This window comes from Musa acuminata, chromosome BXJ3-8, assembly GCF_036884655.1.
Source record: "Musa acuminata AAA Group cultivar baxijiao chromosome BXJ3-8, Cavendish_Baxijiao_AAA, whole genome shotgun sequence".
Lineage (NCBI taxonomy): Eukaryota > Viridiplantae > Streptophyta > Magnoliopsida > Zingiberales > Musaceae > Musa > Musa acuminata.
The window spans coordinates 6,621,800-6,635,255 of record NC_088356.1 but is presented as its reverse complement, the minus strand read 5'-3'; the positions used below and the strand labels follow the sequence as shown (position 1 = coordinate 6,635,255).

Genomic DNA, 13,456 nt, shown 5'->3' with positions numbered 1-13,456 from the left:
GGTTCCATCCATTAAAAATTGATATCTATCTGTTTTAGAAGTCAAAGTGTTGATCATGAGTTATTGAGTTATCAACAAAAAAAAGAAAAAATAGATTAACACAGAGAAAAAATTAAGTGATTAATATGAATGAGTATATATTAGTGTCCCTAATTTTCAACTTAATATGCTTTCTCTCACTAAACAGATCTAATGTTTTGTTGCAATTTTTTTTGTTAGTACAATGACCTCAATGAGTCCTTTTATAACACTGTAAAATGTTGTCAGATGTCCTTTTGGAACAAGGAAATGCAGCTGTTATAAAGGAGAGACAATTAATGCAACTCTACCCCAGCTTGATCACATTTGGGATGTGAAACTGCCCATGTAGTGTATAGGACATTTTAATATGTTGCCTACTGTATATACTTAGCAGTCACACACAAATGAATGAGCACCAATGTATGAATCAATCGAGTCATTTATTACTTCGCTAGTGTTTTTGAAACAGAATTATTTCATGTATAAATCATATATGGACTATTTGGTTGTCTCCAAGTCAAATATTAGAAGCACTTGTGATAATTATCGTAAGACTATATTTATTTTTTTTAGGCACTAAATTTGTATTCAAACATATGTCGAATTGGTATCTGAATTAGTATATATTAATCATAAATTAAAATAATTGGATATCGGATTTAGTCCAAAGTTAACCTATAGGTTGAATTAGTGTTTAAATTAATATATATTAATCCTAATCACTTTAACTCATGCTTATTGAACTTCTAAGAATCGACATGATGTTCAAATTTAAGTTCTAAGAATCGACATGATCTTTAAATTTAAGTTATTACGATCACTTTAAGTGTAACTCAGCCTTTGCCAATGGAAGTCCAAAGCTTTCTTAGTGGCGGTCATTGTCTCTAACATCTTAATCAGGTTAGGTGCTCCGAACAAAGCTTATAATTCGGCATCCTTTATATACGTAAATAGAAGTGATATATATGAAATAAGCTAAGTAAAGTCGTTCCGTGCTAAAATTCTCCATCACTCTATATTGTTGAATCGCACTACAACCCTTGGAAGCATCTTTCATTGACTCGATCAATCTTAGCTTAGGTAGAAGTCTATAAAACTTATAGTAAAATTTCTACTTATTTTCATGTTCCACTAAATGTACTCGTTGATATCCTTATATTTTAAAAGATTATATTGATGTGTGTGCGTGCACACACATATTACGTAAAGTAGTTAACTACATTTAGTATTTCAATCTCTATATTTTAAAAAATTATATTGATTTTCTTATAGTTACGAAAGTGAAACATGTATGCTCATTTATCATAATATCGTCAGTTTGACTAACGAAAATATAAAAATAAAGAATAAAAAATTAATTTTAATATTTTAGTTAGTGATGACGGATGACGGTATCGTTGAAAGCTAAGAGTAGATATTGCGGATGAGGAAAGCGATAATGAGAGGTGAGGACTGTTATGCATCTGCATCAGCGTCAACACAAATGCAGAGTGACATCGCTGGGCTATTATGCATCTGCATCGACGCCAATGCAGATGTAGAGAAAATATAACTATGTCGATACCGACGCAGTTACCGAGTGATGTCGCTCTACATTTACGTCATTGCTAATGTAGATGTCGAGTAGTGAAAGGACTAATGATGCATATGTTGAGCAATGTTGCTCGACAACTATATCAACACAGACACATATGCAAATCGACACCACTCGGTATCTACAACAACGACCCTTTCATTACTCAACAATTGTATATACGCCAATGTAGATACAGACCGGCGAAAGGGTTGCTTGGAAACAACATCAACGTCGATGCAGATACAAAGCGACCCTTACCTCTCGTCGTTGCTCTTCTCATCTATAACAATTATCCGCGATTCCCACTAGTGTAGTTATCTGTCACCACCGATGTCATCCACTACTATCAACTATAATATTAAAATTATTTTTTTATTTTTTTTATTTTTTTATTAATAAAATATTTATCTACCTGTTTTATTTTTATAACTATAGATATATCAATATATTTTTTTAAAGTATAAGGATTAAAATAATAGTGAAGATGGATGTCTTGTGAGATTTGAGAGAAGAGAAACAGAATTTATGACACTTGCTTATGTAAAAGGGCCCTCTACTTTGGCAGCAAATGATGCAATCTCATCACCACTTTCTTTCCTCGAACAGCTTTTGGAGAAGGAAGAATAATGGCGTCTACCGACTCTCCCTCACATCTGTACGTTTCCTTTCTGCGAGCGGCACCGCCTGCATCCCGAAATAATTAAAGCGACGAAGAAGGTTAAAAGCGGATGCTTTCTCTCTCCTGACAACGAGGAGCAGCGAAATATGATGATGAGAAGTGCAGCGGCATGCGTGGCATGATGGATAGCCCAAAGTGATTCTTCGAGTCCTGTTTGTCAACTGCCTCGTACGATGCTCACAAGCCATCGTCATCATCATCGTTCTTCGTTGCTAAGAGCTTCGTTCGGCATTCGACGAGTTCCTCGGCAGGGAGGGTTCAAACGGCGACAAGCATGACAAGCAATGCATGCGTGCAGCCTTTTCTCAAAGGTTTGACACATGTTATATCGCATTATCTAAGCATTTGACTAACTATATATTCATTTTTAGTCCAACATCTTTTACTACGTCACTCATGTTATATCATGTTGATCCAAAGCACTGCCACATCCTATAAGGCACATATTATAGGATGATTTTTTAAATAATTAATATATATATAGTTATTTTTTAAAATACTTAAGTTTTTAATTTTTTTATTTGATACCTATTTTTAATATTATAAGTCTCTTTTATCATCGTCAATCACCTTCATCATCGTGGTATTACCTTCGCAACCCTATTCCTTTGGAGATATATTGAGATTTAAAGTTAATCTGAGTTCAATATCAAAATTTATCGCGAACTAATATATTAGAGGATGCTTGACAAAGATCAAGTATGTCGAGTAGTATACATGATTCATTTTTATAACAAGTGGATGTTCGATTCGATCTTTTTTATGCATAATCATCGAGTTATTATGATTAGCATAGTATCGATGGAATCAATCTAGTGAGATATTCTATTAGAGTTACCAATGCATTTAGTTTGGTATAATGTTGGTGATGAGGTGACAATATCATGAGTAAATAATAAAAATTAATTTATTAATTTTTATGGATAATTAAGATTAAAGATTGTTTTTAAATGATTGACTAGAAAGAAACACATGAAATTGATAGATTTTCGTCTATGATCAACATAACTTACTTGTGTGAGCAACAGATATACTTCTTATTAAAAATTTTCTAATTCTTTTCCCAGCAAAGTCTTCTTGCTTTTATATAAAATTATCAATTTTTTTTAATTTTCCAACAAAATATTATTTATTTTTAAAATATCTTCAATCTTAAAATATTATTTGTTATTTTGACCAATATAGTCGTCATATTTTGTTAGTCTAAAATACAAAGTATATAAAAGTCTTGTCAATTGTCACTTATAGTTTTAATATTTTAATCAAAATCCTAAAATTTAATAAGCGTCTTTGGTTTATTGAACCACAATTAAGAGCAAAATCAAAAGATTTCTTTTGGCATTCACAAACTCCACGAGCAAAGCTAAAGGCAACCAAATAATTTACATCAACGATCCAACTAGCCGTAAGCGAGATGGTCATCCCCAAACACGAGCGAGATGTATTTCTTGCGCTTCTATTGTTGATTCACACATATTTAGCTCATTGGTTGGACTGAATCAACTTCTTACATTGATAAAGCCTGAATTAGAATATCTTATTAAAGATGAAGCACAATTGTTTTAAAAAAAATTCTAATTTTTTAATTTTTTTTTCTCATAGAATGTTTTTCTTTCGTTTTTATTCTATGGAGTGTCTTTTATTTTTTTTTAAATATGAGATTACCTTAGCTCGATCCCATCGATCATCTTCTTTGTTTGTCATAGGGTCTTGTCACCTTCGAGTCATTCGTGAATGACCCAACATCATTCGTAGTTATCTTATTGCCATCCTCACGGACCCGTGAGGTCTCTTATCGTCATCATTACCTCTTTTATCTTGTCTGTCACATCGTCCTCGATCTTATGTTGTCCGTTGTTATCATATCTATCCCACTCGTAGTGGTTTCACCATTATTACTATTTTTGTCCTGCCACGAGACCCTATCGTCTCTATAGTCATCTCTATCCCCTCTGATGAAATAAAGTGTGATCACAAAGCTAATTAAAAATTTATTAACATGATCTCTATTTATAAAGTTTAGAGGAGAAGATTTTTCTTAACATATCAACTAAATTTTATTATGCAGTTAGAAAAATTTTATCTTCTATTACCTCTTTCTCTTATCTTTTCTTTTCTCTCAAAGGTATGATTGTGAAGCGGAGGCGACTATGACATAAGAAACGAGGTAACTAAAGAAAACTCAAGGATAATATCTTTAAAATAGAAAGAAAAAAAATCTAGGTTTTCTTTTAAAAGAATTTGCCCAAAAGATGATTTCATTTCTTTAAAAAGAAAAAATATTTTTTATGATTTTGCCTTTATTTTTTGATACCCGTATCATCATAACGATATTTCACATACTCATTTACACGTAACCCTTGGAATTACCTGCGGTCTCATTGGATATAAGACGGGTCCCTAAGGTCCATCTAAAAGTTTGATAAGTATAGCCGTTTCCACCATGTTTCACCTCAGTTCTCTCGTTGCAAACGCAAATCCATAAGGTGAACAGAACAAATCTCTGACGTCGTCGAGCTGAAAGAGCGAATCCAGGAGGACTAAGACTGAGTTCTTATGGGATTATGGGAAACTGCGTTGTTCTCTCGGTCGCATTGGCTACTGCCTTCCTCCATCATCCCCTCGAGAGGGACAAAAGCTCTTTCTGATGGAAAGAATAGCAGCGCTTGCCGGTGCTCATGAACTCGACTTCCGATGCTCTCTCGCCCTCCGTCAACACTGTTCGCCAACACATCTTGTCTTTCTTGTCTGCCATTAAACGCCATCATAAATATTATACGAAGTTGCAGACCGGCATCAAGTACCGCCTCCCTTTAGCGACTGCTGCGCCTACGCCATAGAGAGCTCACTCCTTTCTTTCATCCGTCTCCGACTTTTTCTCTTCTGCTGCTGCTCGGCTCGGTTCTTTAGCTTTCCCTTCGAGCCCATCTCTTGTGCGGAGGGTTGAATTCTGCTCCTGTTAAGCTGAGGTTCTGCGCCGCAGCTTGTTCTCTCCGTCGTGGCTCATATCGCCTCAGTACGCCAGATCTCACTGTTTGTCATCATTTCTCATCGAACACTTTCGCAGCGTCGTCAAAAGCCTAGCTTCTTTCCATCTGTTAGCTGTACTTATTGTGCTACCTTCTGCAAGGAGAAGCGGTCCTTTTAGCTCCTCTGTTTCAAGAGCAGTCTCATTTTCCCACTCCTCTTCAGTTCAGAGCTGTTCTTCTAAAACAACAGAGACTCTTCAGCCGGCAGCAGAGGAGGAAGAGGAGGAGAATGATCACCGCTGCGGACCTGTACCATGTTCTCACGGCCGTGGTGCCGTTATACGTGGCCATGATCCTGGCCTACGGCTCCGTGAAGTGGTGGCGCATCTTTAGCCCGGACCAGTGCTCCGGCATCAACCGCTTCGTGGCCCTTTTCGCCGTCCCCCTCCTTTCCTTCCACTTTATCTCCACCAACAATCCATATGCCATGAACTACCGCTTCATAGCCGCCGACACGCTTCAGAAGCTCATCGTGCTCACCGTGCTCTCCGTTTGGACCAAGGCCAGCCGCCGTGGCTGCCTTGAGTGGGCCATCACCCTCTTCTCGCTTTCCACCCTCCCCAACACCCTCGTCATGGGCATTCCTCTGCTGAAGGGCATGTACGGCTCCGAGTCCGGTAGCCTCATGGTCCAGATCGTCGTGCTCCAATGCATCATCTGGTACACGCTCATGCTCTTCCTGTTCGAGTACAGGGGAGCCAGGCTCCTCATCATGGAGCAGTTCCCCGACTCCGCCGGCTCCATAATCTCCTTCAGGGTCGACTCCGACATCATCTCTCTGGATGGCAAGGAGCCGCTACAGACCGAGGCCGAGGTCGGCGACGACGGGAAGCTCCACGTCACGGTACGAAAGTCGACGAGCTCCCGCTCCGATATCTACTCCCGGAGGTCTCACGGGCTGAACTCCGGTGGCATCTCCATAACGCCGCGGCCGTCCAACTTGTCCAACGCGGAGATTTACTCGTTGCGGTCATCGAGGAACCCGACGCCGAGGGGCTCGAGCTTCAACCACGCGGATTTCTGTTCCATGCCGAGGAGTGGCAACGGCACTACGTGCGTGAGCCCGAGGCACTCCAACTTTGGGAGCATGGGGCTCGACGTAGAGGGCGGCCCGAGGGCGAACGGCTTGGTGGCAGGCGCATATCCAACCCCTCCTGTGGCTGGATTATTCTCGCCTGTGGGGGCGAAGAAGAAGGCAATGAACGGGATCGAGGGAGGGAAGGACCTGCACATGTTTGTGTGGAGTTCGAGCGCTTCCCCGGTGTCGGAAGGTGGGATGCATGTGTTTGCCGGGGCGGAATTCGTGACCGAGCATGGAGTTGCTCCACTTGACGATCACCATCACAAATGTGAGATATAAATGTTGCTTTCATCCTACTTGCTGTTTCGCATACATGCCTTTTGTTTCTTATGTGGATGGATAGTTAGTTCACTGTTCATGTTTTACTCCTTTTTTTGACCCTATGCTGTCCGAGGCTGTCTACCTTATCGTCACTGTCGTTTTTGTGCCTGGATTCAGCTAACATGAAGTGTTGTCTCTTAAAACTGGTGTGGAAACCAAGTTGGTTTTCTTCCATCTTCTTTGCTGATCTTTCTTTGGGTTATGGAGATAGTCATGCATCCATGTCAAGTCCTCTAGTGTACACATTTCTCGTGTTACAGCAGAAACATGTGTAGTTGGTAGTAGTTCTTTGAAGATGCCATATCTGCAGTGTGTTTGATAGTTGTTCTTTGGTTATTACTTCACAAAAGGAAAAATATAGCTTACTGATATCATGCAATTTTCTCATGTTTGAAGCTCACCTTGGTGATGCTTACGACGGGTACCGCCAGGATGATTTCAGCTTCAGGAACAAGCCTACTGACCCTCTGCAGAGGGACGGGCTGAGCCTCTCTAAGCTCGGTTCAAACTCCACCGAACTCCACTCGAAAGCTGAGGCAGATGGAGTTGGAAAGCCTTCCATGCCTCCTGCAGGCGTGATGACCAGGCTTATATTGATTATGGTATGGCGGAAGCTAATCCGAAATCCGAACACCTATTCCAGCCTACTCGGTCTCATCTGGTCTCTCGTCTCGTTCAGGTACCATGAATTCCGTTTAGATCATCTCTCGTTTGCTGATGGGTACAAATTTGATCATCTTTATGTCACACACACACTGCTCTTTCTTTAGGTGGGAAATCGAAATGCCTGCAATCGTCGCTCGTTCGATCTCGTTACTGTCTGATGCAGGACTTGGGATGGCTATGTTTAGTCTTGGTGAGTAAATTTCACTGTCGTGCCCAACTGTTCATTCTTAAAGCAATGCCTGTTAGTGTTTTCGAGCATTTGTCATATGATCAAACTTTTGTTAAGAGTTCTGTTCCGATTTACAGGGTTGTTTATGGCGTTACAGACGAGAATTATAGCTTGTGGCAATTCTGTTGCTGCGTTCGCAATGGCTGTCAGATTTGTCACTGGCCCTGCTGTAATGGCTGCAGCTTCTATCACAGTCGGCCTACGCGGGGTGCTTCTACATATTGCGATCGTACAGGTTTAGTGAATTAGCGTCTGACTGTTGCATGATCAACAATACAGAACAAATAGGGCACATCAAATAAATGTTGGTAATTGACACAGAAATATAATTACTACAAGTAGATAGAAACTTTATTTGCATGGTCACTAGTCAGTAACGGAGAAGCACAATCAAAGACCCAAAACTATATTAGGAGAAACACTTTGGTTTATGAGAAGTTTCGTATTCATTAGTTGCTACCTACTTAGCTAGTGGTGGATATACAATGGATATTTATATGGTTTTTTTTCCATGTTATTACTATTGCAGGCAGCTCTTCCGCAAGGTATCGTTCCATTCGTGTTTGCTAAAGAATACAATGTTCATCCTGATATCCTAAGCACAGGGTAACCAAGTTTTATTTCAAAGGCGACATTTAGCTGTCGAGTACATTGTGAAGAAACCCCCATTGTGATACTGATATCTGATATGAGCTTTTGTTCTTGCAGGGTTATCTTTGGGATGTTAATTGCTCTCCCCATCACTTTAGTATACTACATATTACTGGGACTTTGAAGCTGAAGAGTTTCAGTGAGGATCATTCACAGATGCAGATAGGATAACTACGATTTCTTGTTAGTCTGACTGAAATAGTTTAGTCTGGAAAGCTATATCACGACGAATAGATTATATTGCTATCTAGAATTAGTATTAAGATACTAAACACGCAGTGTTTTTTCTGTATTGGATGAAAGACTTTGCATCTGAAGAAATATCTATCGAAATTTCCTGTGCATTTGATGTTGGTATGTTCTCTCTGTGCAATATTAGAAATGCATCTAAGAAAGCGTACATTTGATACGTGTTTGCAGATCGAAATTATTAATCATTTCTTATAGCTATTACTCCACCGAAACCATAAGCCTCGGAGATTGTGAGCCTGAGAAATTTTCTTAGGTATATCATAAATCACAGTTATACTTAGAACATTGTGATTATTTGTCTATATATTTGGTATGGTAATATTATTTTTTTCTCAATATTGTCAGATTAGTTTCATAAAATATGAATTATATTTTTTAAAAAATATGAATATTTTTTAAATATAATTCATATTTTATGAAACTAATATGACAATATTGAGAAAAAAAAAATAGTATTACCGGTATGAAAATATATAGACATATTCATATTACTTGTTTCATATCACACATCACTTAATATTCTTATTTTGGTTTCATATCACACATCACGTATAATAAATATGAATATTTACGGATACAAAAAACAATTGCATATCTTATCCTAAGAATTCGACTTTTTTTTTTTCATATTACAAACTGCAAAAACTTATACATATATTGAATGAAAGAAAACTTTGAATATTAAGTGATATGTGAGATTATAACAATATCCATACATAAATTGTCATCTGCCATGAAAGTAGGGGCAAAGGCCTAACAATGGTGCTATCATACATAAAGAGTAAAGATTCAGATTAGTTCTACAAATCTTGCTTGTGACAACTGAATGGAATCTCAATCAGACCGCTAAAGAACTACTAATTGACTAAACCCTCATGTAAATATCAGGCTCCCTCAATGAACATTTGAAATGAGTTCTTCCACGGTGCGGAAGGTGAATCCAAGCTCTGGAAGCGACAAATTGCTGCAACACAGTTCATCAACTTTATTTGGAAGTCCGCTTGCTATAGACACCTGCAAAACCAAACTCACAAGTTCAGAAACATGTAAAGAAAGCAGGTTGTGCAAATGGGAGTAATGGAATCACCAAGCCTATCAAACACTAAGCACATATCTTCATTAAAAGTGCCTAAATGTCATTTTCTTTTTCCAAATGAAATTCAGCATTTTCAAACTGATGCTTCCATCAAAATCATGAAATGGTACATTCGAGACTTGCATGTAATATTTATTCGCATCTCAATCAAAATCATGAGAAGTTCTAATTTTAAAATTAGAATCATGCATGATCCAGTGAGTTGAAAATTTTGCATACATCAAACGCACAAAGATGTCAAAGTTGTATTTTGTCGAAATGTTCTGTTCCATGTTCTATCCTTTACATGTTTCTGTAATGAACTTTTTTCATTTTACAACCAAGATAACCTAGACAATACCAGTTGCACATCTTTAACGGATGCAGAAAGCACAAAATACTATATTTCTTAAGTTCAGAGGACACATTTTAATCTTAAGAAAAACAACTGACAGAAGAACAGACCCAATGTTTTTCGTCAAGCTTGGAAAGTGAAAACCTCCATTTCTTTGATTCAACTCCATCAATATAAACAGATATGCCAGTCCAGTTTGTATGGTGAAATTCTAATCTGCACAAGCCATAGCCCAACCCAGCACCAATAGCTTTCACAAATGCCTCCTTCAGACACCAGTATCTACAATCCAACACAAAGCAGTTTAAAAAAAATGTATGTGATTGCTTCCAACACAATTTATTCTAATAAGAAATCGTACTAAACTTTCGCAAGTGGAGAGATTATTAATGCATAATATCCATGACGAAGGGTCTAAACTTTATACTAGAAGTTAACTAATTTACAATGCATACGCTTGTTCTTATTGCATTTAAAAAACAAAAGGACATATTAGGCTGGAGGAAATGGTCATGTATGCAAAACAGCGTATAATAACTACTCAAGTCATAGTCATGATACCAAAACTGGCAATGACTAAGTACGTCAACGAAATTATCACCACTTGGGCTCTAAATGTACTTCAATAATAGACCAAGTTAATAGCTGGTACTAGGGGGTACTTCAATAATAGTTTTGATCTTAAATTTCATTTTAAATTAAAATAATTTCATATACTATGCAACTACAACCCTGAGACATGAATGAGATAAAGATACCTGCAAAAAAAGTAGCATGTGAATGCAAGATACTCGTTTTTTGAGATTTTTTCTAGAATCATAATGATGATCAGATTCAAAATTCATATACCTGTAGAATTCAGCCAACATTTCTTCTGAACTACCAGCATGCGCAATGTTCTTCCACTCTAAAACAGTTAAATATGGCGAAAAATTATTGATGAACTCAAGTTCTGTTTCTTGCTTGGGGGTTGTAATGGAAACAATATCCAAACCAACAAGGCACAGCGGCTCAGATGCTATGCCCACATAATCTCCATGATGTGATACATTGAAGTTGAAATTTGAAAATGGAAAATCTATACTATTTTTCTGCAAAGATTGTATACAAACACAAAATTAGACAACAAGAAATGTAAACAAGAAACTAAATAAAGCATTATCCATATGTGATTTTTAAAACATTGTTCGTAATGCAATGATTTTTAATTTATCTATATCAGTCTATTGAAATACCTCGCAACAAGCTTTCAACTTTGCAACCATATGCTGCACATTTCCTACTCTTGATCCAAATTAGGAGCCAATATTTCATATATAGGAGACGATTGATTTAAATCTACAGATACATAGAAAGCAGATCTGGACCAATGAAAATGATGACTAAACAGAACAACAATCATACCAGATATGGTTTTCCCTCAGCTGTGCGGTGAATGATAATCTTGTCAAAAGGTATACCCAAAACTTCATGCACAAGTGAGTACTGAAGTAATCGACTGACAAGTGCCCGTTTCTTGTCCTCGAACTTTATGTACCTATCTATATGCAAGTTTGATATAAGAAGATCGACCGGTCCAACTTTGTGGAACGGTGCATGCTGATTAATATACACAACTCAAAACTTGATCAGCTTGTCATCATACATACAGATATATCTAGTAGGAACACAAATAGATAGATAGACACTAGTGGATGTTTACGGAAAAAACTCAAAGAGGATAAATAACATAAGCAAGTGACTAAGTCATTGAAACTGAAAAGCAAAAAACCAAACACATTGCAGAAACAAGTACTTCCTTTTATCCATCCATGTAGGTAGTATCCAGCAGCCACACCTTGATGAACCACATTAACCCTTTATGAATGATATGTTGGACTGAACCGTCAAACAAGCTAAGATAATGATATGGCAAAACCTACTTTAAATCAAAATGGGAACTATGTGGCACAATGACCAAGTCCTTCTAAAGTTTACCCTTTACATCTCATAAGAGATGATAAATTATTATTTTGGGCATGTTTTTGTTTAAGGTGTGGAATAGGATGACATTCTGTAGCAGCAGTGACATCCTTAAATGCACAAAGTCCACCAAAACTGGAAGGATAATGCAGTCAGGAATTAGGCAGCAGGTTATGGGCAACAAGTGCACACAGAAAAGGCATGAAAAGAGGGCAAAAGTTAAGCAAAAAACATTTGAAGCTCCTCTTTTTGCTTCCCCTTGTTAAATGTTCAAGATATTCGAGATCGAAATCCATAAATGAAAAGGAGGTAAATTAGATTTGAGCATGCACATCATACACGTCTATGTGAAAACTGTCCTTCAACTTCATATTCACAATAATTTCCAGGTGTCAATGCTTAAGAGAAGCGAATGCATATCAGATTGGAATGACTCCCAAGGTAAAACAACCCTTTTGCTTCGGGAACAAAAGTGCTTATCTTTTGCTTCGGGAACATTGGAATGACTCCCAATGTTCATGTGCTTATTTATTGCAGGCTCAATCCTATAAAAAAAAAGATAATTTCGAACAATTTTCCAGACGATCATCGCAGACAGTTCAAAACCCAACTTTTACTCGAAAGCTATCATCTTAATCGAAAAAAAGCTCTCTTAATCTATTCTGACGAACAACAAGACCTGCGAAAGGGCAGTAATAATATCATAAGAATAAATCAAAAGTGACCTGGTGATGGCTGTCTGCTCATCCACCGGAAAGAGAGAAATAACGGATGCAAACTGAGCCTCCGAAGGATTCCACTGCGAGACGTTGACCAACCATCTTCTCACCCCATTTTCCATTTCAAGACCCCGAACCGGTAACGACCCCCACAAAGTCGAGGGGGGTGATAAAGATACGCGAGAAGAGAATCCCCATCATCAACTCTTGATGGTTTCTACCATTTCGCGAAGTATCGTGTCGCAACAGCGCCGGCCATTATTTCCTTGGGCCGGACTTGGATCGAGATATTAAGGTTTTGGACTATTTGTTCTTTCGAAACCCTGGCCGCTGGGCCATTATTTCCTCGGGAACTACGTAGCTCGAGTTCGGTCCTCAAAAAGGTCGCCTAGAGCTTACTATTCACATCTCCTATTTGCTATTCACAATCTCAACTCTTTAAAAAAATAATAAAAATATTATTTTATTATTTACTATTATAATATTATCGATTTTATTTTTTATTTCCATAACTTATTGCTTCCTTGATGTATGTGGCAAATGACTCTCATTGTTGACGCCATCATCAACGTAGCTCACTGTTATCGTCAATATCGTTAGTCGCTCATTGTTATCGTTGATATCGTTGGTCGTCCTCTCGACGTTCTTAGAGGAGAAAAAAGATAGTATTTACGTTTATTTATAAATAATAGTTTACAAATATTAAAAATTTAAAAATATAATATAAATAGTAAACATATATTATAAAAAATAATCTCATAAAATATATTGTCTTTTTAGCATTTTACCTAAAATTTTTTTATTGAGTTTTTATTAAATGACACTCACCTAACTTATTTT

General features: G+C 37.5%; 2 protein-coding genes across 4 annotated transcripts; one reads left to right on the top strand and one right to left on the bottom strand.

Moving 5' to 3' along the window:
• Positions 1-5,113: 5,113 nt before the first annotated feature.
• LOC103993427 (probable auxin efflux carrier component 1b) lies at positions 5,114-8,593 on the top strand. Its single transcript, XM_009413495.3, has 6 exons — positions 5,114-6,654; positions 7,104-7,386; positions 7,478-7,563; positions 7,680-7,837; positions 8,132-8,208; positions 8,311-8,593. The coding sequence occupies exons 1-6, from the start codon at positions 5,535-5,537 to the stop codon at positions 8,375-8,377; spliced, it is 1,791 nt and encodes a 596-aa protein (XP_009411770.2). The 5' UTR covers positions 5,114-5,534; the 3' UTR covers positions 8,378-8,593.
• A 569-nt stretch (positions 8,594-9,162) lies between these two features.
• On the bottom strand, positions 9,163-12,874 carry LOC103993428 (uncharacterized). Of its 3 annotated transcripts, none has more exons than XM_009413497.3 (5): positions 12,623-12,874; positions 11,340-11,472; positions 10,785-11,026; positions 10,046-10,217; positions 9,163-9,519 (listed from the first exon to the last, which is right to left on the bottom strand). In XM_009413497.3, the coding sequence occupies exons 1-5, from the start codon at positions 12,736-12,738 to the stop codon at positions 9,400-9,402; spliced, it is 783 nt and encodes a 260-aa protein (XP_009411772.2). In that variant the 5' UTR covers positions 12,739-12,874; the 3' UTR covers positions 9,163-9,399. The 3 variants fall into 3 exon arrangements, with proteins under 3 accessions (XP_009411772.2, XP_009411773.3, XP_065019032.1); XM_009413498.3 differs by having other exon boundaries at positions 11,340-11,476; positions 12,623-12,861; XM_065162960.1 differs by adding an exon at positions 11,171-11,214 and having other exon boundaries at positions 11,340-12,770.
• Between the last annotated feature and the right edge of the window lie 582 nt (positions 12,875-13,456).